The sequence below is a fragment of the Ursus maritimus genome (genome assembly GCF_017311325.1).
Source record: "Ursus maritimus isolate PB19 chromosome X unlocalized genomic scaffold, ASM1731132v1 scaffold_X1, whole genome shotgun sequence".
NCBI lineage: Eukaryota > Metazoa > Chordata > Mammalia > Carnivora > Ursidae > Ursus > Ursus maritimus.
The window spans coordinates 46387828-46412623 of NW_024423319.1; the positions used below are offsets into that span (position 1 = coordinate 46387828).

The window sequence follows — 24796 nt, forward strand, 5'->3', positions numbered from 1 at the left end:
AAGAAAGAAAGAAAGAAAGAAAGAAAGAAAGAAAGAAAGAAAGAAAGAAAAGATATAAGAATCAGGAAGGTAGAAATAAAATTGTTATTATACCAAAAGTATAACTTAGTTTATAAAAATCTAAAACATTAAATACAAAAATATTAGAATTAATAAGTAAGTTTGGCAACATTGCTGGGTATAAAAATCAACATGTAAAAATAAGTTGCCCATTTATGTAATAGCCACAATTAAAAATGAAAAAGGTGTAATTTACAATCCTATAAAAAATAAAAAGTACTGAGTAACAAATGTAACAAAGGAGGCGCAAGGGGAAGTTGAATCCAAAATTTACATAAAAGTGCAAAAGGTCAAGAGTAGCCAAAACATTCTTAAAGAACAAGGCGGGGAAACTTGCCTTATCAAATGTCAAGATTTATTATAAAACCATAGGAATTAGGGCTGAGGCATGGCGTAAACTGAAGGGTTCAAGAATAAACCCACCTGTATATAGAACTGACATTTTAGATCAGTGAAGAAAGTGGACTTTTCAAAAATGGTGCTTGCACAATTCGTTTTCCATATGGAAAAATAGTAAATTGGGCCCCTACCTCACACCATACTTAAAAACATCAACTCCAGATGGAGTCAAAACAAATGGGAGAGGCAAAAATAGAAAACCTTCAGAAGAAAATGTAAAAGAATATCTTAATGATCTCTGGGTATTAAAAGATTTCTAAAAGAAGACACAAATATGTATAAATTACAAAAGAAAAAACTGATAAATCGGAGTACATGAAAATTAAGAACTTCTATTTATCAGGAAACACTACTGAGAGGATTATAAGACAAACCATAAATGTAACCAGTCAAGGATTAGTATCAGATTCTAAAGAGTACTCAACTCTATAAACATAGAAAAGTAAAATAATAGAAATATAGGTCAAAAACTAAAAGAGTCACTTCTCAAAAGAGAAAATTCAAAGGGTCAATAGTTGAGTTAAAAGATGCTCAACTTCCGGGGCACCTGGGTGGCTCAGTCGGTAAAGTGTCTGCCTTTGGCTCTGGTCATGATCCCAGGGTCCTGAGATGGAGTCCTGTCTCAGGCTGCCTGCAGCTCCCCTTGCTTGTGCTTACTCTCCCTGTCAAATAAATAAATAAATAAATAAATAAATAAATAAATAAAATATTTATTTAAAAAAAGTTGCTCAACCTCATTAGTAATCAGGGAAATGAAAATTAAAATCACAACAAAGTAGTATTTTATAGTCACTAGAATCATAAAAATAAAAAAGCCTAATAATAAAAGTCTAATAAAAAAATACCAAGTGTTGATAAGCATGTGGAGGAAGTGGAATGTTCATCCATGGCTCATTGGATTAGACACTCATGTGAGCACTTTGGAGAAAGGCTTGGCTTTACGTAGTAAGGTTGAACATGTGCAAATCCCCGGACCCAGGAATTTCACTCTAGGGTGTATACTCTAGAGTAACTGTAGCCTATATATATCATTTTATCAACATTGTTCTATCATCATCCAACACAATATTGAGTGAAAGAAGCAAATCCCATGAGCATATATACATACAAACAACTAGGTTCCATTTATTAAAAAGTTCAAAAACAGGAAAAATTAAACAATACAGTATGTTAGGGATGCATTCAGTTAGTAAACCTATGAAGAAAAACACGGCAATAATGACCCTGAATTTTAAGGTAGTCATTATATCTGATGGGGGAGGGAGAGAGGAATAAGGGAGTTGTAATCAGGGAGGGACACACAGAGGGTTTTAAGATGCTGGAAATAAATATTCTATTTTTTAAAAAAACCTGGGTAGTGAGTACATAAATATTCACTCCTTAAAATTATTCTTGAAAGTACATATATGTGTTTTATGTACACTTTTGTGTATGATATATTTCACCATTTTAGAAAAGGAAAAAAAGATCAGTGCCCAGAACTGAACACACAACTCCAGCTAATTCGAACTAGAAAACCACCACCTATTTCGAGTATTCTGTCTCTGTTTTTTAAAAAAGATTTATTTATTTATTTATTTATTTATTTATTTATTTAGAGAGAGAGAGCAAGCACGCTCATGGGCACGCACAGGGGGAGGAGCAGAGGGAGAGAGAATCCTCAAGCACACTCCCGCTGAGTGCCCAGCCTGAGGCAGCCTCTATTCCAGGACCCTGAGATCACGACCTGAGCCGAAATCAGGAGTTGGGCGCTTAACTGACTGAGCCACCCAGGTGCCCCTCTGTCTCTGTTTTTTTTGAACTGAGGTGTACCTTTACATCTCCTAAATTTTCTTTTATTTCTTTAGCCATTTTTTTCCCTTGTCCTCCCAGCCAGTCAAGCTCTCCCCAGAGCCAGACCATCCTCCAGCAGAACATATAGGGCAACATTTCGGAGCTAGCCGGGCTGAGGTCCAAATCGCAGTGGGCAGCTGTGGCAGCTCTTGGGAAAGCCCACCTTACTGCTTAACGTGCTTGCTTCCTGCCCTGCTTCTCCTGAGGTCATCTGTTTACAACCCCAGACTTTAGCGAGAAACGTTCGCAGATGTCTTACCAAGGAAAGCAATGCCTCACGTTAGGTCGTGTTGATAAGATGATGAGAGAGTATTCTCACTCAAGAAGATTGCTATTTCCTGAAGGGATAAAACCCTACCAGGGAAAACCCCTGTGGTTGTCATAGGTAGGGCTGGTCTCCTCAAGCTGATAACAAGAGTTCCGTCCAGAGAAGGAAGGCAGAATGCAAGCACTTCATTCCTTGAAGTTTTCTGGGTAATTGTGCATCTTTCATATCTCAAAGACTCACACACTCTGAGCTAGACAGAGGTCCCAACCTTGAAGAACCTCTCCAGAATCCAGGTTGCTGAATCTTCCCTGCTGCCTAGAGAGACTCCAAACCACCTCTCAACAATGGGCAACTGGGTGGTTAACCACTGGTTCTCAGTTTTGTTTCTGGTAAGCAATGTTTCACTATCTATTACTTACTCTTAACAGAGTAAGGAGAGATTATGCTTGTTAATATTTCTTTTTAAAAATATTTTATTTATTTATTTGTTTGTTTGAAAGAGAGCACATGAGCAGGTTGAAGGGTAGAGGGAGAAGGAGACTCCCTGCTGAGCAGGGAGCCCAAAGTGGACTCTATTCGAGGACCCTGGGATCATGATCTGAGCTGAAGGCAGACGCTTAACAGACTGAGCCACCCAGACGCCCCTGTTAGTTAATATTTCTAAAGTTGTTTGAAATGGAAACATTCTATGCCAAAATTGGGCCCGCTGAGGCCAGTTATCAGTTAAAAAGCCCAGCTCTAAGATGACACGTGTTTTATAAAATCTTCTGTGTATGATGTATGTCATCATTTTAGAAAAGGGAAAAAAATCCAACTCCAGAAATTGGTTGGTGAAGAGACAAATGATATAAACCACAAGTATTTGGAATTTCAGTGTTTTCATTTTCCATCTTTTTTCTCTTCTGTCGCACTTCTAACTACTGCCATGCAGCCTTCGTTTCTCTTCATCCTTTCTTTGCTACCAATAGCAAGATTTCATAAAATCATTGAATGTTTGAGCTAGAAATATTCTTGGAGATCATGGCCCAGTGCTGTCCGTTTTAGAAATATAATGTGAGCTACATATGTAATTAAAAATTTTTCTAGTACTTACATTGAAAAAGGTAAGAAGAAATAGGTGATATTAATGTCTACTAATTTATTTAGTTTAACCCAATATATCAAAAATGTTATCCTTTCAACACATAATCAATACTGAAAATATTAATGAGATGGGGGTGGGCAGTGCTCTTTTTCTAAAACTAATATGCCTTATATGTTGGGGTTATGCACTTTGCAGTAATTTACAGTGTATTTGGGTGTGACGTGGTTTACTTTTCTACCATATTTGTAATTTTATGTATTCCATCTCCTTCGTGTGAATTCATGTATTACAGCAAAATACAAGGGAAATGGGACTATTTGCAATGTCACATGAGAAATCTTTTAATAAATATATGTAAATAAAATACAAAATATTTCTCCCCATCTTCTCCCCCAGAGCAATGGCAAGACATATTTTGTTAGATATTTAATTATTAATGTTTTCTATAATTTAAAAATGTATAGCTTCCCATAATTATTATTTTCTTAACCATGATACTACAATTTTCCAAATTAGCTTTTTCTTAAAATACTGAATGTCCTGACCTTTTATAGATTTTTTAATTTGTTTTAAGTAATTTTAGTCTTTTTTGTATGTTCAGTTAGCCAACATATAGTAAATTAAGCTTGACTTAGAGTTTCCAATAAACTTCATAGTCAAAAAAAAATTTTTTTTAAAGACAAAAAAAAGGAATAATGAGATCATTTAATGTCTTTTATTTTTACTAAGTTCTTGAAACCCGATATGGATTTTGCACTTACAGCATATCTAAATTAGGACTAGCCACATTTCAAATGATCCCATGTGGGTAGTGGCTACGGCATTGCATAGTGCTGCTATAAACCAGCTCCTTTATCTTTTTACAAGGGAAAATAAGACCCATATGTCACACAGTGAATTGATTACAGAGCCATCACTCAAACCCAACTTCCCAGTGTTCAGGCCAGAAAGTCTTTACCGTGGACGCCGCGTATGCACAATCCCTTTCTACACACACACACACACACACACACACACACACACACACACACGCACACACACACACGCACACACATGCCCCTATTCTCCACTCTTTCTCCCATTTCTGAGCCACCCCTGAGCTTGGAACTCCCTGCATCCTTTCTCACTTTCCTAGATCTTCATGTCATCACCCCTTCTAGGGTTCTCTCTTTTCTTCCATTTTTTTCTTCGGGTCCCCTAGGACTGCCCAGGCCCTAGAGGGAAAAAGGCACAAAGAGGAATCATATACCGCTGGAGGGTTGTTTGTTTTGCATTTAACACAAGGCCAAGTGGTTATTTTGGCAGGTTACCCCATGCTTTATATTTTCAGCGCTCAATGCTGTATATTTAATTCCTTTTGCACTAGGTTAGGAGACAGGGAACCTGGGAATGAGTTTCACTTCTGCTGTTAATTGAGGGATCTTGATCAAATTATTTATTCTCTCTAGACTTCAGGTTACCTCAGCTCGCGTACGCGCGTGTGCGATGAATTAAATAACTAGATTAGATACAAATATAAGCCTGTTTCTAGTTCTAAAATCCTCTGCATTTTGTATCCCTCTCTTAGTTTTTGCTCAGAGAGTTCATCACCCATTATGGTGACTCACATTTAACTATGTAGCTTTGATTTTCCACTTCCTACCAATCTTGCTGGCAGGCTCAGACTTCTTGCTATCTCTGGCATAGACTTCTATGAACTATGTTTTTTAAAGATTTTATTTATTTATTTGAGAGAGCGAAAGAGAGAGTACAAGCAGGGGGAAGTGGAGGGGCAGAGGGAGAGGGAGAAGCGGACTCCCCACTGAGCACAGAGCCCAACACGGGGCTGCATCCCAGGACCCTGGGATCATGACCTGAGCTGAAGGCAGATGCTCAATCGTGTCACCCAGCTGCCCCCACTACTTTTTTTTAAATAAAGATTTATTGATTTATTTGAGAGAGAGAGAGCATGCAGGGGGGCAGCGCAGAGGGAGAGAGAGAGAGAGAGAGAGAGAAGTTCTAGCAGTCTCCAAGCTGAGCAGGAAGCTGGCCTCGGGGCTGAGGGCTCGATCTCAGGATTCCGAGGTCACGACCTGAGCCAAAACCAAGAGTCGGGCACTTAACTGACTGCATCACCCAGGCACCCCTAGGCACTATTTTTTAAAATAAAAAATAAATTACTCAAAAAACATTCTTACTCCTCCTTTTGCCAGGTCTTCTACTTCACTTTCCACCCATAATGGAAGAAATGATAGTGAAGGTGGGAAATGGAATTCCTTACTCCCAGCTGTCACTGTGTCCACCTTGCCTGCAGTTGGCAATGGTCTGACACAGAAGCAAAGAACTCTTGGATCCTGAAATATTTCTGCTCTCTCTAAAGAAACTTCTCTCTCTGTCTTCTGAACTCTTGAGGTGTCTGTGGCTGTCACCTCTCTGTTTTGATTGGGATCAAAGAATCTCTGAAAGCCACTCAACTCTGGAAATGGTGCCTGAGCAAAGGATGCAGGAAGAAATGGATGAGTGAAGCCTGGTAATAACCCAGTTAGCATTTACTGAGCTCCTACTGTGCCCCGGCTATTGTATTAATCACTCCCCATGCAGTATAGACAAGTTAAATCACATGTCTATCTAAGATCACAGAGCTAGAAAGTGGTGAAGCTAGAATTTGAGCCCAAGGAGTCTGACTCCAGTATCACTTTATTTTTTTTTAAAGATTTTATCGATTTATCTGACAGAGAGAGAGAGAGAGAGATCATGAGCAAGGGGGAAGGGCAGAGGGAGAAGCAGTTCCCCCGCTCAGAAGGGAACCTGACATGGGACTTGATCCCAGGATCCTGGGATCACGACCCGAGCCGAAGGCAGACACCTAACTACTGAGCCAGCCAGGCGCCCTCCAATATCACTTTAAATCACTATGCTTATGCTGCTGGAGGTGTGTGAGTGGTCCATATCTAGGGACTCTGAACACAACCGTGCCCTAGGCTAAAGGCTCTCTACTTGTGGGGGCTGAGATGGTTCTGATCCATCCTGGGGCCAACAGTATATATTAAGGGCATCCCAGTGCCCTAGAGTCCTGCTCAGTTACAAACTAGTACCTCAAAGCTTGGGCCAGAGCTGCATTGGTTGGTCTCCAAGGCAATGGGGCAATGGGTTCCAAATTCCCCTTTTGCTGGTGCAGAAACAGAGCCAGGGATAGATAAAAGCAGTCTTAAGAGCTCAAATGAGTCCAGAGCAATGATAGGTTAATTTGAAAAGAGACTCGCAATCTAAAAACAGGAAAATGCGTGTCAGGGCGTAATTAAAGAGGCAGGCCCATCTGGAATGGTTTAGTCCTTTCCAGATGGGTATTGTTATAGATGTTAAATTTATTCTTTGTTTCTTTAGAAATCCATTTATTCATTTTTGCCATCTTTTAGTTGAAATAGTTCAAATGCTCCCAGTCTAGGAGTTGGCAAATGTTTTCTGTAAAGGGCTAGGTAGTACATATTTTAGGCTTTGCAGGCCCTATGGTCTCTGTCACAGGTACTCACTGCTTCCACTGAATTATGAAAGCAACCATAAACAATATAAAAATAAGTAGGCGGGGCTAAGTTCCAATACCACTTTATTTATGGACACTGAAATTGGAATTTCCTGTAATTGTCACACCATGAAATACCATTCTTCTTTTGATTTTTGCAACCATTTAAATACGTGAAAACAGGGGCGCCTGTGTGGCTAAATTTGTTAGATGTCTGCCTTCAGCTCGGGTCATGATCCCAGGGTCTTGGGATGGAGCCCCGCATTGGGCTCCCTGCTTGGCAGGGAACCCACTTCTCCCTCTCCTTCTGCCTGCTGCTCCCCCTGCTTGTGCTCTCTCTCTCTGTCTAATAAATAAATAAAATCTTAAAAAAATAGACGTGAAAACAAACAAAAAAGTAAAAACTGTTCTTAATTTGTAGGCTGTACAAAATAAAAGGTGAGCTAGATTTGGCCCACGGGCCTTGACTTGCTGACCCTGGTCATTAGCATCTAATGAAAGCATGTCTTGAGGTGCTAACACTCTCTGAACGTATGCTAGAAACTAGAAGGATTGTACTCATTTAAAATGAAAACGGATAAACACAAAATAGCCAAAATGGTGACACTATTTCCTTTCCCTTACCTATTCCTTCCTGTACCCAAATTTTACTTGATTCTTTGCTTGTGTTTTTCTTCCTCCAGGCTACTTGGTTGGGGCTGAATGTTTTCCTGTTTGTGCATGCCTTCCTGTCATATGAGAAAGCCGACAAGTACTACTATACAAGAGAAATCCTGGGGGTGAGTATCAGAGTTGCCATATGGAGAATCTCTGTTTTTTTGTTTTTTGTGACCTTGGCTCCTTTGAGATTGAATGCCCTGATTTCCTCTAGGGTTAGCGTGCCCAGAAAAAAAAAAATACAGAATGCCCAGTTAAAATTTTTTTTTAGAGATTTTATTTATTGATTTGAGAATAGAGACTGAGAAAGAAAGAGAGAGAGAGCCTAAGCCGGGTGGGGAGCAGAGGGAGAGGGAGAAGCAGACTCTCCGAGGAGGAGGGAGACCAAGGGTTGGCAAGAAGGCTTGATCCCGGGACTCCAGGATGACGACCTGAGCTGAAGGCAGACACTTAAAGGACTGAGCCACCCAGGCGCCCCCCTACCTGGTTAGATTTGAATTCCAGAAAAATAAATCAATTTTTTGGTATATTTTGAATATTGCATGGGACATAGGTATGTTAAAAAATTACTCACTTTTTAAAATCTGAAGTTCACATTTAGCTGGGCAACTGGTATTTTTGTTCACTGGATCTGACAGCCCTATCTAGGGCACACTCCCCAGATCCAATGATAAAAACACACAGTAAAGAAAACTATTAAGCAGTCATTTTCAAATGACTCAAGTACTCCTTTAGGGTGTGAGGGGAAAGCTGACTGGGTAGGGCTCCTGCCCCTGCTCCTACTTCAACCAAAGCAGCCTTTACCTGTCTTTTTTTTTTAGCTAATTAATTTATTTTTGTGTGTGTGTGAGAGAGAGAGCGCACACGGAACGCACACCGCATGGGTGGGGGGGAGGGGCAGAGGCAGAGGGAGAAGCAGTCTCCCCACTGAGCAGGGAGCTTGACATGGGACTCCATCCCAGGACCCTGGGATCATGACCCGAGCTGAAGGCAGATGCTAAACCCACTGAGCCACCCAGTTGCCCCTCAGCCTTTACCTGTCTTATGGACTCCTGCTTATGATTTCCAGAAAGAGTTTGGTTTACAACAAATTAACAAGCAACTTGAAAGCCACCGCTGTGGACTGATCTCACAGAAAAACACCTCTCTATCAAACAAGCGAGATACTTAGGGGGTCTGAGGGGTGAGTGGCGCTGCAGAGCTGCCCCTAAGGAAAGGCAGGTGTTGGGTGAAAATAACAGGATGGAGAAGGCTGTGGAAGGGGTAGGTAAAGAACAGAAGAGGGAGGGTGGGGGGTGGATAGGGCACATCGGTGTGGAGGTGACCAGAGAGAAGCATGGAGGTGAGAATGATCTCTCTCAGGCTCATTAGTCTGGCCACTATCTGATTAGAAAAGCAAATTTGACTGCTAACTCTAGTGAGTTTTCCAGTAGCAGGTAAGGGATTTGGTTAAATCACTCATCTTGATTAGATCATTGGCTTTCCACAAAGACCCATCCAATGTACATGTTCAAAGATAGCTTGTCCTTTTAAAAAATCCTTCTTTTCTCTCTATAATCAAAGGATCCATATTGAGATCACAACCAGTTTGAACGTTCTGTTCATGGCTTATTTCACCCTGCTGTTTTCCATTTTAAATGTAGTCCTTGATCCTTCTTTGGAAACTATAACTCCAAAGGAAGTATTAATTTATTTTAAAAATAGCTTTTTAGTAAGAGAATGATGCAATAAATGTGACTAGTTATTAAGATCCTAATTGCTTTATGACCAAAAAGTCAGCAGCAGAAAAATGAATCATGCTGATATCCTGTGGACATTTCATTCACTTCATTTTTTAAAAGTCTTCTCTATTAAAAACATTTAATGATAAATAATGCTACCTTCCGTGACATCAAATGATACAGAAGTGTATAAGTAAAACTGTGAAAATTGCCCTTCCATCGCGTTCCCCAGAGATAACCACTGTTAATAGTTTGTGTATGTGTCTGCGTCATGCACTGATACAAGGTCGCGAAAGCATCAGACATACAGGTTTTGTTTCTGAGGTGGGTACCGTTCTTACTCACTTTTTAATTTCCGGTATACAGTAAATTTTGCTCTTTTTTTGGTGTATGTACCATTCTATGAATTTGGATAAACACGTACAGTAGCAAAGCGGTTTTGTTTTGTTTTGTTATGCTTGTTTGTTTTTTTGAGTTTTTTTGTTTGTTTGTTTTAACCAAAAAAGGGATCACATCATAGATATTGGCTGGAAATCGCTTCTTACGCTTAATGTATTTCAGGGAGCTTTCCTTGTGAGTACGTAACCACTGAGGTGCTGGAACTAGCTCATACCAGCTTGCAGTAGCCACTTATGTGAATCTCTTCCCAGCCCTATATTCAACGGTGTTCAATGACATCATATTGGTATCTTGAAATCTGCCACGGTGGGAGTATTGGCAACACGTAAATTGGTAAAGGCTGGAAATCAAGATCTCCTCTTCCCCGAAAGCTAGTTCTTAAACGTTTACCACTCCTACTCTACTGCGTGTAGCTCTCATCCTTTTAAGAACCTGACAGTCCATGGCATTGATGGGCCATAATTTATTTAATCATTCTGTAGTTATTTCTTGAATTTGTGCTCCCTCTAGGAAAATACAGAGAATTATTTGATTCACTACGAAGCAGAGCAAATAAGTAACAGAAGACGCAGTTTAAATTCAGAGTGAGACATTAATGACAGCAGCAGTTGAATTTGAACATCAGGTGGTGTCGATATTGAAAAGTGCACATGAATTGGGATGTTTTGGTGTGCTGCGATGGGGAAAAAAAAGATTCCCTCTAAAAAGAATTTATCCCATACGGACAGCCCCTCCAGAATATGGAACTGTGAAAGTGTAGTCCTATATTTTCCACTCACTTGCCAATTTTAGCTTTAAGAAACCTCTGTGTCTCGTATAAGCAAGCTGCGCGAACCAATGTGGAAAGGCAGGATCTTTGAGATGAGCAGAGAAAATTTACTCAGAAATGGAACAGGATGTCTCTCTGAAAAACAGTCGGAGTGTGACTCAGCAGAGGGAGAAAACAACAGGTCATATGGAAGAGCCAGAAATGGAAAACAGTAGGGCAGCTCCTGTTCACTGCACTGCCGAACGTGGTGAGCCATTACAGATGTTAGGCGGATCTTGACTCGGCTCCATGTCACATTGTCCTGGGTTTAGGTGTCTCATGGAAAAAGAGTTTTTGTGCCAAAAAGATTATTAGAAAAATTTAGGGGGAAAAAAGAGAGGAAAAAAAAAGAGAAAGTTGGGGGGGAAAAAAAAGGAGAAATCGTTAACTTCCTTCCCCCATGTCACTGCCTGGCACACATGTGAGGCTGGCCAGTCAGCTAACATGCGACACAAATTGCCTGGCTGCCGCCACCACCCCCGTGGCTGTTATGACATTGGCACGCTCCATAGCTTGCAGTCCCAAGTACAGGGAGCTGACTCAGAGACCAGTTGCACAGAGTCGAGGAGAGCAGTCGGACTTGACTATCATGGAGTTGAACGTGTTCTGTCCAGCTTATACCTTAAATCAAGCCGGTTTGGGGGCTAAATACTTCCTTGAAGCACTGATTCCTTGTCTCCTTTTCTGGCAACTTCTACTGCTGGATCCGACTGATCTTGGTGTATGCTGCCTGGCCACCCAAGGAAATCAGTTTGAAATTCTGTTCTCAGAAGCTCTCCTTTCTCAAATCTTTGCCTGAGTTTAAAATGTTTGCTCTGAGGGGTTCACTAGTTCTGCCTAAGCTGTATTCAATCATTAAAGGCATCTTAAATATAAATGGTTAAATTTTTTTGTTTGTTTACATGATTATTACATGCTGATAATGGCAACATTAGAAAATACAGAAAAGAGAAAAAATAGTCACCATCTGCAATTATACTTCTAAATATATAAGCTTTATTTAAAATGCAAATAAAAACATAGTCTTCAAGATTGTTTTACAAATGACAAACAATAAAATAATAATTGAGTGTATTTTTAAAAAGATTTTATTTATATGAGAGAGAGAGAGCACGTGTGCATGAGCAGGGGAAGGGGCAAAGGGAGAGGGAGAAACAGACTCCCTCCTGAGCAGGAAGCTTGCTCAGGACCCTGGGATCATGACCGGAACTGAAGGCAGACGCTTAACCAACTGAGCCACCCAGGCACCCCAATAATTGAGTGTATTAAGCAAAAATACTCGTTGCAAAGTATTACATCGATAGAATGTATTTGTTAATGTGAAATTATTGAATCCTATTCTCTTTTGTATTGTTAGATGTATAGTCAAATATTTCCAAGCCACTTGTCATGAGAATTTTTCAATTCACTGTTAAGTTCAGCACATGTTTTGTCATTTTGCAAACAGAGAGCCTGGACCTAGTGTGCTGGCTATTGAGAAAGGGGTGAGGAAGATGCTGCCCTGCCCATTTCCAGGTCTCAGACAAGTGGACTGGGAGGTGCTCACCTCCTAGATGATGAGATGAAGCAGCTGATGGTCTCTTCTCTCCTCTGCTCTAGTCGGCATTGGCCTGGGCCCGAGCCTCTGCTCGCTGCCTGAATTTTAACAGCATGCTGATCCTGCTTCCTGTGTGTCGAAATCTGCTGTCCTTCCTGAGGGGCACCTGCTCAGTGAGTCCCAACCACTCCTAGGTCAACTTTCACATTGAAGACAAGAGACCCTGAACTCCTCGGTGGGACAACCCAATACCTTCAAACCCCTAAGAATGGAAGCCAGGGTTCTTCTTTGGTAGCCCAGGGGGTAGGCAAGGGTGGGTGGGTATTGGTATGCTTTGTTTAAGACATGTTGGTTATGGGTTACTGCATTTTATAAACTGCCTGGAGATACCTGACCTTGATCACTTTCCATTTGTAGTTTTGCAGGCGCACCCTGAGAAAGCAACTGGACCACAACCTCACCTTCCACAAGCTGGTAGCATATATGATCTGCCTACACACAGGTAAATCAGACAGACCACAAAACTGCAAGCTCGTGAGCATTCGGAGTATAGTTTCGTTCATCTCTTCATTTAGACGTTCAGAAAGCATTTATTGAACACCTGGCACTATTTGCCAGGCACTGTTGTAGGTCTAATTTCTTTCTTTCTTTCTTTCTTTTTTTAAGATTTTATTTATTTATTTGGCAGAGACAGTGAGAGAGCATGAGCAGGGGGAGTGGCAGAGGGAGAGGGAGAAGCAGGCTCCCCACTGAGCAGGCTGAGCAGGGAGTGGATGCGGGGCTCAATCCCAGGACCCTGGGATCATGACCTGAGCCAAAGGCAGATGCTTGACTGAGCCACCCAGGTGCCCCTATAGGCCTATTTTCATGGAACTTGTATTTGATTCTTTTGGGAACAGAATGAGAATAAAAAAGATCTTGGTTCTCTCTGCAATCAAGATTTATCGGGGACCTTCTGTGGATTCAGCATTCTGGAGACACTATCTATAGGATTCTCCTTTGCTAGTGGGGCATGCCTGCAGTGATGTTTCTGAGACAACTTTCAATTCCCTGTCATCTTTCCATTTAGCTATTCACATCATTGCACACCTGTTCAACTTTGAACACTACAGCAAGAGCCGACAGGCCACAGACGGATCCCTTGCCTCCGTTCTCTCCATCCTATCTCATCAAGAGAAAGGGAAAGAGTCTTGGCTAAATCCTATCTCATCCCCAAACATGGTGAGTTGACTCAATGGCGAAGTATCTGCGATCTGGTCATGAGTATGGAAGGGCATGGTATGTTTGGCACCCGTTGAATCAGGCTGAAATTTCTCCTTTTGTAGACAGTGGAGTATGTGACATTTACCAGCATTGCTGGTCTCACTGGAGTGATCATCACAATAGCTCTGGTTCTCATGGTGACTTCAGCTGTGGAGTTTATCCGGAGGAGTTATTTTGAGGTCTTCTGGTACACGCACCATGTTTTCATCATCTACTTCATTGGTTTAGGGATTCATGGCATTGGGTAAGGTCCCTGAACCCTCATTCTCATGCCCCGGCCCCTGACCTTGCATAATTCTTTGCCCCAAACTGTCCTTCTTTGTCTGTCTCAGTGGAATTGTCCGGGGTCAAACAGAAGAGAGCCTGAATGCGAGTCATCCTCACAGGTGTGCAGAATCTTTCAAACAGTGGGATGTTCATGACTCCCACTGCAAGCACCCCCAATTTGAAGGGCTCCCCGCTGAGGTAAGAACCCCAGAGATGAGGATAGACTCTTGTTAGGAGCTATTATTGTTGTTTTTATTACTCTTATTATTGTTACTGTTATTAGTTCAGCACTGAGCAGAGTCCAATGGAGGATATATTCACAAGGCTCCTACCATCAAGGAGCTCCAATATCACTGGAAACAGGCTAGGGAATTACCATTAGCAGGGGATCCTGAAGAGGAAGGACTAATGGTTATTGCAGGTTGTGAGACCCTGTCCGAAAGTAATAATGATACCTCACATTATTCATAGTGTTTACCACAGGACAGGTTTGCTGTGTAATATGGACTATCTCATTTATACATAGCAATAATTGATGAGGTAGGTATTTTTTGGGGGTCTCCATTGTGACACAATAGGACGAGGATTCAAAGAGATTCAACTGTCAAGCTCTCACAGTAAGTAACTAGTGGAACTGGAATTCAAGCCCAGGCTTTTCAGATTCCAAAGATTGTGCTCCTCACCACTGAAACCCAGTCAATCTTCTTGGGGGGGGTAAGCATTCTTTTCCCCCCAGCTTTATTGAAGTACAATTGACAAATAAAATTGTATATATTTGAAGTGTGCAACGTGGGGAGTGATACATGCATACTTTGTGAGATGATCGCCATAATGAGATGAACACATCCATCACCTCACATAGCAAGTTTCAAGTATGCTATACAGTATTACCAACTCTAGTCACCACGCTTTACATTAGATCCCCAGAGCTTATTCATCTTATGACTGAAGTCACATATCGTTTGACTAGCATTTTTCCATCACTCCCCCACCTCCCATCCCAGGCCCTGGTTCCCCACCTTCCTAGTCTCTGAATCTATAAGTTCAACATTTTTTTAACACATTCTTGAAGTCAGCTTTCTTTGGTGTTATAAGAACATGCTTGGAAATTATTATTAAATAGTGGACAGTCAAGAAACTGGGTTCCAGGGAACTCAAGATGTGCCTTGGGATAATTATTGTGAATATCATGATTTACCTTTGCATGCTCATAAAATATGTTAGATGGAGGAATAAATGGGAGGGAAAAGTTGACTTGTGGTGTCTCAAAGTGCTCTGAGGGTGATTAAAGTCTTTAAATCAGTTGCAAAATTGAGAGCAATAGCTTGGTCCTCATCTAAAAGGGGAATAACATCTTTAAAAAATCCCCTAAAGTTGGCATTTCAAATCTGTTGGGAAAAAATATACATCATTCAATAATTTTTTTTGGATAATAGGTTATCCATCCAGGAAGAAAAGCTGAATCTTGATTCTATACTTTACAGTAAAATAAGAATCAGGAATGCATGGATCAAGGATTTAAATGTTAAAGAAAGGAAAAAAATCATAAAAGCAACATAAGACCACATGGGAATTTTTTTCTAATACTGGAGGATTAACAAAAGTATTCCCTTAATAAGATTTAAAAAGACTTTGAAGTCGGAAAATAAAATAAAATAAATTTGAATAAATATATATTAAAATGTATTGTATGTCAATTTTTAAGTTTTTATTTAAATTCCAGTTAGTAAGCATACAGTGTAATATTAGTTTCAGGTGTACAATATAGTGATTCAACACTTCCATACAACACCTGGTGCTCATCACAAGAGCACTCCTTAATCCCAATCACCTATTCCACCAATTCCCCTGCCCCCCTCCCCTCTGATAACCATCAGTTTGTTTTTATAGTTAAGAATCTGTTTCTTGGTTTGCCTCTCTCTTCTTTTCCCTATGCTTATTTGCTTTGTTTCTTAAATTCTACATATGAGTGAAATCATATGGTATTTGTCTTTCTTTGACTTATTTCCCTTAGTATAATGCTCTCTAGCTCCATCCATGTCATTGCAAATGGCAAGATTTCATTCTTTTTTATGGCTAAATAATATTCCAATATATATATATTGACCATTCATCGGTAGATGGACATTTGGGCTCTTTCCATAATTTGGCTATTGTGGATAATGCTGTTATAAACATCGGGGTGCATGTGCCCCTTCGAATGAGTATTTCTGTATCCTTTGGGTAAATACTTCAGTAGTGTAATTGCTGGATCATAGGGTAGTTCTATTTTTAACTTTTTGAGGAAGCTCCATACTGTTTTCCAGAGTGGCTGCACCAGTTTGTATTCCCACCAACTGTGCAAGAGGGGTCCCCTTTCTCTGCATCCTTGTCAATGTCTGTTGTTTGTTTCCTGTGCTGTTAATTTTAGCCATTCTGACTAGTCTAAGGTGATATCTCATTGTAGTTTTGATTTGCATTTCCCTGATGATGAGTGATGTTGAGCATCTTTTCATGTGTCTGTTGGCCATCTGTATGTCTTTGGCAAAATGTCTATTCATATCTTCTGCCTATTTTTTAACTGGATCATTTGGTTTTTGCGTGTTGAGTTTGATGAGTTCTTAATATACTTTGGATACTAACCCTTCATCAGATATGTCATTTGCAAATATCTTCTCCCAATCTGGAGGTTGCCTTTTAGTTTTGATGATTGTTTCCTTTGCTGTGCAGAAGCTTTTTATTTTGATGTACTCCCAATAGTTTACTTTTACTTTTATTTCCCTTACTTCAGAAGACATATCTAGAGAAATGTTGCTATAGCCGATGTCAGAGAAATTACTGCCTGTACTCTATTCTAGGATCTGTATGGTTTCATTTAGGTCTTTAATCCATTTTTGAGTTTATTTCTGTGGATGGCATAAGAAAATGGTCCAGTTTCATTCTTTTGCATGATGTTGTCCAGTTTTCCCAACACCATTTGTTGAAGAGACTGTCTTTTTCCTGTTGGATATTCTTTCCTCCCTTGTTGAAGATTAATTGATGATACAGTTATGGGTTCATTTCTGGGTTTTAAAATTCTTTTTTTCTTTAAAGATTTTATTTTATTTGTTTGGCAGAGAGACACAGCCAGCAAGAGAGGGAACACAAGCAGGGGGAGTAGGAGAGGAAGAAGCAGGCTCCCAGCGGAGGAGCCTGATGTGGGGCTCGATCCCAGAATGCTGGGATCATGCCCCGAGCCGAAGGCAGACGCTTAACGACTGAGCCACTCAGGCGCCCCTGGGTTTTAAAGTTCTGTTCCAGGGGTGCCTGGGTGGCTCAGCTGTTAAGCGTCTGCCTTTGGCTCAGGACATGATCCCAGGGTCCTGGGATCAAGCCCTGTATCAGGCTCCCTGCTTGGCAGGAAGCCTGCTTCTTCCTTTCACACTTCCCTTGCTTGTGTTTCCTCTCTTGCTGTCTCTTTCTGTCAAATAAATAAATAAAATCTTTAAAAAAATAAATAAAATAAAATAAAATTCTGTTCCATTGATCTATGTGTCTATTTTTGTGCCAGTACCATACTGTTTTGATTACTACAGCTTTGTAATATAACTTGAAATCCGGAATTGTAATACCTCCAGTTTTGTTTTTCTTCAAGATTGCTTTGGCCATTTGGGGTCTTCTGTGGTTCCACATAAATTTTAGGGTTGTTCTATTTCCGTGAAAAATGCTGTTGGTATTTTGATAAGGATTGCATTAAATCTGCAGATTTCTATGGGTCCTACACACATTTTAACAGTATTTGTCTTCCAATCCATGAGCATGGAATGTCTTTCCATTTCTTTGTGTCATCTTCAATTTCTTTCATCAATGCTTTATGGTTTTCAGAGTATAGGTCTTTCACCTCTTTGGTTAACTTTATTCTTAGTTATTTTATAATTTTTGGTGTAATAGTAAATGGTGTTGCTTTCTTAATTTCTCTTTCTGCTGCTTCACTGAAACATTTGTTTTTAAAAAGCTCTATGGTATAACATTTTTGTCAATTTTTTTTACGTGATTATTTTTAATGACCTTGAGGGCATTATGCAATGTGAAATAAGTCAGACAGAAAAAGACAAATACTGTATGATCTCACTGTCTGTGGAATCTTACTTTAATGAACCTAACTCGTAAATACAGAGAACAGATTGATGGTTTCCAGAGGCAGGGGGTGGGGCAGTGTACAGAATGAGTGAAGGTGGTCGAAAGGTACAAACTTCCAGTTATAAATAAATAAGTCATGGGTATTCATGTATAGCATGGTGACTGTAGTTAATAATACCGTATTGCATATTTGAAATTTGTTGGGACTGTAGTTAATAATATTGTATTGCATATTTGAAACTTGATAAAAGAGTAGATATTAAAAGTTCTCAGCACAAGAAAAAAATTTTTGCAACAATGTATGGTGATGGATATTAACTATACCTATTGCGATCATTTTGCAATATATAAAATATTGAATCATTATGGTGTACAACTGAAACTAATGTAATGATACATGTCAATTATATCTCAATATAAAAAATGAAATAAAAATTAAAATTAAAAAAAGACAGTTGGGTATTGGCAAAAAAAATCTGTGTGGTATACCATTTTGGTCATTTTTTTCCTTAGTAAATATTAGGGCCATTTCTATATTTGTATACTTTGTGCTCACCTTAATTAGATCTTTATGCTCCATTTCCTAGAAGTGAAATTTCTGGGTCAAATAGAAGGAATGTTTTTAAGGCTGTTGGGATGTATTGCCAAATTGCTGTCTGGGAAGATCCTACTAATTGGTCCCTCCACTGGCTGCACATGTGAATGTGCCCATCTCCCTTCATCCCAGTTAATGGTGGGCATTATTGTTTAATGTTGTTTTCCAATCTGAGAGGCTAAAATGCTATTTTGGTTTAATATTCATTTCTCTGATAACTTCTGAGGTCAAAAAAATTTTTTGCCACATTGTCATTAGCCATTTCTTAAATATATTTGTGTGTGTGTGTGTTTTCTCTGAAGACATGGGGAATTTTTTTTCAAATAAGGAGTAGCATCAAATTGTATAATACCCACTCTCAAGTTCCCCCCGCATCTCGACCCCTTTCCTCCCTGGAGATAACCAAGGAAGTTATTTGCCTGAAACAGCATAAGAAACCTCATTCCACACAGTTCCGATGTTTCAGCTGAAGCAATTGTGCAAGAAAGGACATGACTTGGCATTGCTAAGAAATACATTTTTAGTAGCTCCTGTGCATATGGAAGCAACCTGCTAACTTTGAGAGGATCTCAGGGATAGAAAGGCTGCTTTTAAAAAAATGTAGAGAAGGTAAAAAGTATATTACTATGTTTGGTGTTTTGAACACGTGAGAAAAGAGGTGATGGATAAATACAAAGTTTTATGTAGTGTTACCAATAGTGTCAGCCAGGCGCTTTACCTTCTTTGTTTGTTTTTTAATTATCTGCTTCTCTCTTGGTTTTTCAGATTGGAAAAATTGTACTGGAAGACTGTCTTGGAGTCTTAAAATTCAAATTTATATATAATTTAAATATATATATAATATACATTATATGTATAATTACCACATATTTTATTTCTGCGCTTTTCTTTTGCTTCCTCGTGAGACTTGTAAAACTTCAGGAAATGATCTGCCTTATGAGTAACAGATTAGCAAACAAAACCATTATAATTTATTCCTTTCCATTTCCGCCTGTAAGATTTGGTGACATTAGTGGCTTAATAATGATACACATCAGAGAACTTGATAAATACTATTGAATGAAGAAATGAACTGCTACACATATAAATCCTCAACAGGAGATTAATATGTAACCTCATTCTTTATTCTTTCTCTGGGCAGTCTTGGAAGTGGATCCTTGCACCGGTGGTTCTTTATATCTTTGAAAGGATTCTCCGATTTTACCGCTCGCAGCAGAAGGTTGTGATTACTAAGGTACAAAATACGCACTTTCCGGGGAGCCTGGCTGACTCAGTGGGAGGAGCACGTGACTCTTGATCTTGGGGTCATGAGTTCAAGTTGCACATCGGGTGTAAAGATTACTTAAAAAAAACTTTGAAAAAAAAATGCACTTGGGGCCCCTGGGTGGCGCAGTCAGTTAAGTGTTTGACTCCTGGTTTCGGCTCAGGTCCTGATCTCAGGGTTGTGGGATGGAGGCCCACGTCGGGTTCTGCACTCATTGTGGAGTCTGCTTGAGGACTGTCTCCCTCTCCCCTCCCCCTAAAATAAATAAATAAATCTTTAAAAATGTTTTTAAAAAATAGAATATTCACCTTCCTCTAGCTGTGATAAGAGTTCTTTTCTTCTTTTTTTTTTTTTTTAAAGATTTTATTTATTTATTTGACAGAGATAGAGACAGCCAGCTAGAGAGGGAACACAAGCAGGGGGAGTGGGAGAGGAAGAAGCAGGCTCATAGCGGAGGAGCCTGATGTGGAGCTCGATCCCGGAACGCCGGGATCACGCCCTGAGCCGAAGGCAGGCGCTTAACTGCTGTGCCACCCAGGCGCCCCAAGAGTTCTTTTCTTCTTGATTATAGAAATAGACTGCCATGTTGTCACCCTGAAGGGAATAAAAAGGAACTGGGGGCAACATCCCCCAGTGCTGGACAGAACTATGGGGAAAAGGGTTTGGCAGAAATCATCAGCATGGGTCTTCGTCAGAGGCTGCAAACAGGTGGCCTGGGTGAGCCCACAGACACCCTTTGGTTGGCCCGCACACTGATTGTTTGGAAAGTTGAATTGGTTGCTGTCGTTTAAACATCTGGAGGGAGGCTTTCACAGTAAAAGAAAAAATGGCCCTTTGGTCTTCTAAAGAATCAGGCGACCCGATAAGGCTGAGTTGCGGTTCCATAGTGCGTCCACTGTCTGGCCAAAGTCACTGCTGCCCCCTTTAGAAAGGACTTCTGCTCGCAGTTCACCACCATCTCTTTACTGATTTATTTCATCTGCCTGCCCCTGTCTCCATCTGAGTTCGCCCCCTTTGGCATCTGTGCTTCATTCATAGGTTGTCATGCACCCATCCAAAGTTCTGGAATTGCAGATGAACAAGCGTGGCTTCAGCATGGAAGTGGGGCAGTATATTTTTGTTAACTGTCCCTCGATCTCTTACTTGGAGTGGCATCCCTTTACTCTGACCTCTGCTCCAGAGGAAGACTTCTTCTCCATTCATATCAGAGCAGCGGGGGACTGGACAGAAAATCTTATCAGGGCTTTTGAGCAACAGCAGTCACCAATTCCCAGGTGGGTCCTGGAGAGCAGCCGACACCCAGTGCAGATGTAGACAGGCAGAGAAGAGAAAGCAAGTCCTCGTTGAACCTGAAGTCTGGTGCAATAGAATATGATGAAAATAAACAGGCACTACATGAGCCATGGGAACAGCTCTGTCTTGGGAGGGATGTTTGAGGTTGGGGGTGGAGGTGAGACTTCGCTTGCCTATTGTCTTCTGTCTGCTGCCAGGATTGAGGTGGATGGTCCCTTTGGCACTGTCAGTGAAGATGTCTTCCAGTATGAAGTGGCTGTGTTGGTCGGAGCAGGAATTGGGGTCACCCCCTTTGCTTCCGTCTTAAAATCCATCTGGTACAAATTTCGGCATGCAGATCACAACCTTAAAACACAAACGGTAACTCCCTCATACCTCTTTTCATCTGCTCTGGGCCTTACAGGTCCATTGCCTTCATGGCTTAAACTCTTTACAACTGATAAAAAAGATAACCGTCGCTGGAGCTATGAAAGCGCATGGTCTCTTCTCTCTGCCAAGGCATCCGTTTCTACAGATTCCTCATAACAACAGGGTCTTCATTTTCAATTTGGAGTTTAAAATCCCCTTGAACCGAAGATGACTTTGGAAGTCTTTTTCCTTAAGGGAAGCCGTAAGAACTCTGGACGTTCACACTGCTCTGTACAACTGACTTTTCAGGCCACCCGTAGACTTGACCAACAAATATAGAGTATATAGAATAGTCATGTCACCACAATGGACATCTTAAAGACACTTTGATAAGGTTATGTTCTCTCTTGCTGATTCCAGATCTATTTCTACTGGATCTGCAGGGAGACAGGTGCCTTTGCCTGGTTCAATGACCTGTTGGCTTCTCTGGAACGTGAGATGGAGGAATTAGGCAAAGTGGATTTTCTCAACTACCGTCTCTTTCTCACTGGATGGGACAGCAACATTGTGAGTTCAAACAACACACTAATTCCCATGTTAGATGCAAGATCAATGTCAGGCAAGGTCGTGCATGCTGATTGGAAATAATTATTTCTTATGATTTCTTACCTGCCTCACCCCCACCCCCAAGTTTAAAAGTGGCTGAAGTAAGAGACAGTTGTCCAGACCTGCTTTTTCTAACTCTGATTTCTTTGCCTTCAGGCCGGTCATGCCACATTAAACTTTGACAAGGCCACTGACATCCTGACAGGTCTGAAACAGAAAACCTCCTTTGGGAGACCCATGTGGGACAATGAGTTTTCAACAATAGCTAATGCCCACCCCAGGTAAGTGTATTCTCTTCTAGTTAGTTGAGTTTGCAGAGTTAAGGTTTAGGAAAAATACTGCAGCATATTGAACACTCTTGGGAAAAAGGGCTCTGGGGCAGAAACTATTTGCAGCATTCTCAGATTCTCGCTTCAAGCTGAACAAAATTTCGTCTGGGGTTTTAGCCAAATAAGGGTTATGACCTTGTAATGGATGAGAAGATGTTTTCTGCCCCTACAAGTCCCCATTCAAACAGTGAAGCAAGGGGACTCAGTTCCTATCAGTATTACCAAATAAAATAGAAAACTGGAAAAATTCAAATGCATTGTTTTTGGCCTTAATAGTCCCCACTTAAAGTAAGAAAGGGTTGGAGTGTATTATCTAGTTAACTGATGACCGGACCTCTGTCTTTCTGGAAGAGTTTTGAGATATGCTAGAGCACGTAGGAAAACCTGGTGCCGTGAAATCAGCCATTTCAAGGGGAAGGAGATTGAGCTGATCATTAGATAAGTTCCTGGAACAAGTTGGCAGCTGAAGATCAATTCAATTCCACGGACATTATTGGTTACCTTCTATAAGCTCGGCACTCACTAGTCTAGAAGGCTTGGAGGTTGAAAGAGAAATAGAATATGGTTCTTGCCCTCAAGGAGCACATATTTTAATAAGAGGTGCTTACAATCAACTCAAAGGAAAGTCTATGCCCACATGGGGTGAGCCGAAGGCAGATGCTTAACTGACTGAGCCACCCAGGCGCCCCTGTAGCATATTGAATTGTATGATTCCATTTATATGAAATGTTCAGAACAGGCAAATCCAGAGATAAAAAGTAGATTGGATTGTCTAGGGCTGGGAGGAGGTGGTTGGGAGGAAATGAGGAGTGACTGCTAATGTGTATGGGGTTTCTTTTGGGGATGATGAAAATGTTCTTGGATTAGATAGTGGTGCTGGGTGCATAACTTTGTGGCTAACTGTAGCACTAACTGTAGGGGTGCCCAGGTGGCTCTGTAGGTTTAGGGTCTGACTTTTGATTTCGGCTCAGGTCATGATCTCAGGGTCCTGAGATTGAGCCCCGTGTTGGGCTCCACGCTGAGCGGGGAGACTGCTTAAGATTCTCTCTCTCCCTCTCTCCCTCCCTGCTCTCTCTCTCTCTCTATAAAAAACCCCCACTAACTGTACACTTTTAAAAAGCTGACTGTTATGACATGTGAATTATATCTCAAGTAAAAAAGAAGGGAGAGGAAGGTATGAGAGAGGGAAGGCAAGGGTGAGACCTGGAGCACAGGTAGAAAGATTATCCTTGGCAAGAAGGCTCATCACCTCTTGAGTGGGAGAAATTCTGGGGTGGGGATAGATGCACAGTGGACAGCTCTAACGGCAGCTAACACATATTCACTTGCTATGTGCCAGGCATTTTTTTGAATTGCTTTACATACGTTTTTCGTTTAAACCCCAGAACAACCCTGTGAGGTGGGGACTGTTTTGATCCCCATCTTACAGGGGGGAAACCTGAAACAGAGGTTAAAGAAACTTGCCTGGAGTCACCCAGCTGGGATAAGTGTCAGAGCTGGTATTTCAACCCAGATAGCTGGGCTCCAGGGTCTAGCACTTAACCGCTACCCTGCGCCGTGTCTCCTGAGTATCTGTTCCCGACAGAATAGGCAAGGCTGCACGCTGAGCGTGTGATGAGCCCTGAGAGCGCATTTGGAGCTTGCAGGCAGAAAAGGTGAGAAAACCACCATGAAGAGTGTGAGGGAGTCAACAGCTGAATAGTCAACAGCTGAATAGGAGTCAACAGCTGAGTAGTAGAGGCCTAGCGGGGGCAGTTTCTCCACCCTCACTGACATAGCTGCTTTTGCTGGGTTCTAGCCCTTTCGATTGTTCTGTTCCTGCAGGTCTGTGGTGGGAGTCTTCCTATGTGGTCCTCAGGCTCTCGCAAAGAGCCTGAGCAAACGCTGTCACCAATACTCCAGTCTGGATCCCAGGAAGGTTCAATTCTACTTCAACAAAGAAAACTTCTGAATTACAGGAATGAGGATGCTAATCTGCATTTAGTCTCTCCTCTGCATCTCCGACAACTTACTTGGTCTGATCAGGTTTGGGCAGCCATTTAAGGACAGTAACATGCCTCTCGGGCTCTGACTCCCTGGCATCTCTTTTTTTATTGGATTCCTCTTGGATGTCACTGATCTTCATGAGGCCACAGTAACTGCAAAGGCCATGGGTCCTTTCTTGGGAAAAGAACCGTAAATCCTTCTGGAATGCCATGACTGCAACAAGGCCTGAGAGCAGAGGTGGTTGACAGCTACACAACTTTACCCCAGGTGATATTGTTGATTCCAAGTGTTTCTTGGAATCTCCCAGCCTTTGCCCTTATTTTCCCCTCCCTCTCACCTTCAAAGAAGATTTGTAAATAGGGTGATTTTTTTTAAAATAAAAAATTTATTGAAGAATTAATGACAAAACATAATAATAAGCATAAATAATAAAACAATGAACATAAAATCACCAAGAACCCCATCCCTATATAACACTATGT

The 24796-nt window shown here is 41.0% G+C and overlaps 1 protein-coding gene across 3 annotated transcripts; it reads left to right on the plus strand.

Moving 5' to 3' along the window:
• Window positions 1-2880: 2880 nt before the first annotated feature.
• Window positions 2881-24616, plus strand: NOX1 (NADPH oxidase 1). 3 transcript variants are annotated; one of them, XM_040620577.1, is made up of 13 exons: window positions 2881-2949; window positions 7827-7922; window positions 12328-12438; window positions 12683-12767; window positions 13335-13486; window positions 13591-13772; window positions 13861-13993; window positions 19630-19722; window positions 20791-21026; window positions 21243-21405; window positions 21814-21960; window positions 22156-22280; window positions 24153-24616. In XM_040620577.1, the coding sequence occupies exons 1-13, from the start codon at window positions 2905-2907 to the stop codon at window positions 24277-24279; spliced, it is 1695 nt and encodes a 564-aa protein (XP_040476511.1). In that variant the 5' UTR covers window positions 2881-2904; the 3' UTR covers window positions 24280-24616. The 3 variants fall into 3 exon arrangements, with proteins under 3 accessions (XP_040476511.1, XP_040476464.1, XP_040476433.1); XM_040620530.1 differs by lacking the exon at window positions 21814-21960 and having other exon boundaries at window positions 2905-2949; XM_040620499.1 differs by lacking the exon at window positions 12328-12438 and having other exon boundaries at window positions 2905-2949.
• The last annotated feature ends 180 nt before the right edge of the window (window positions 24617-24796 follow it).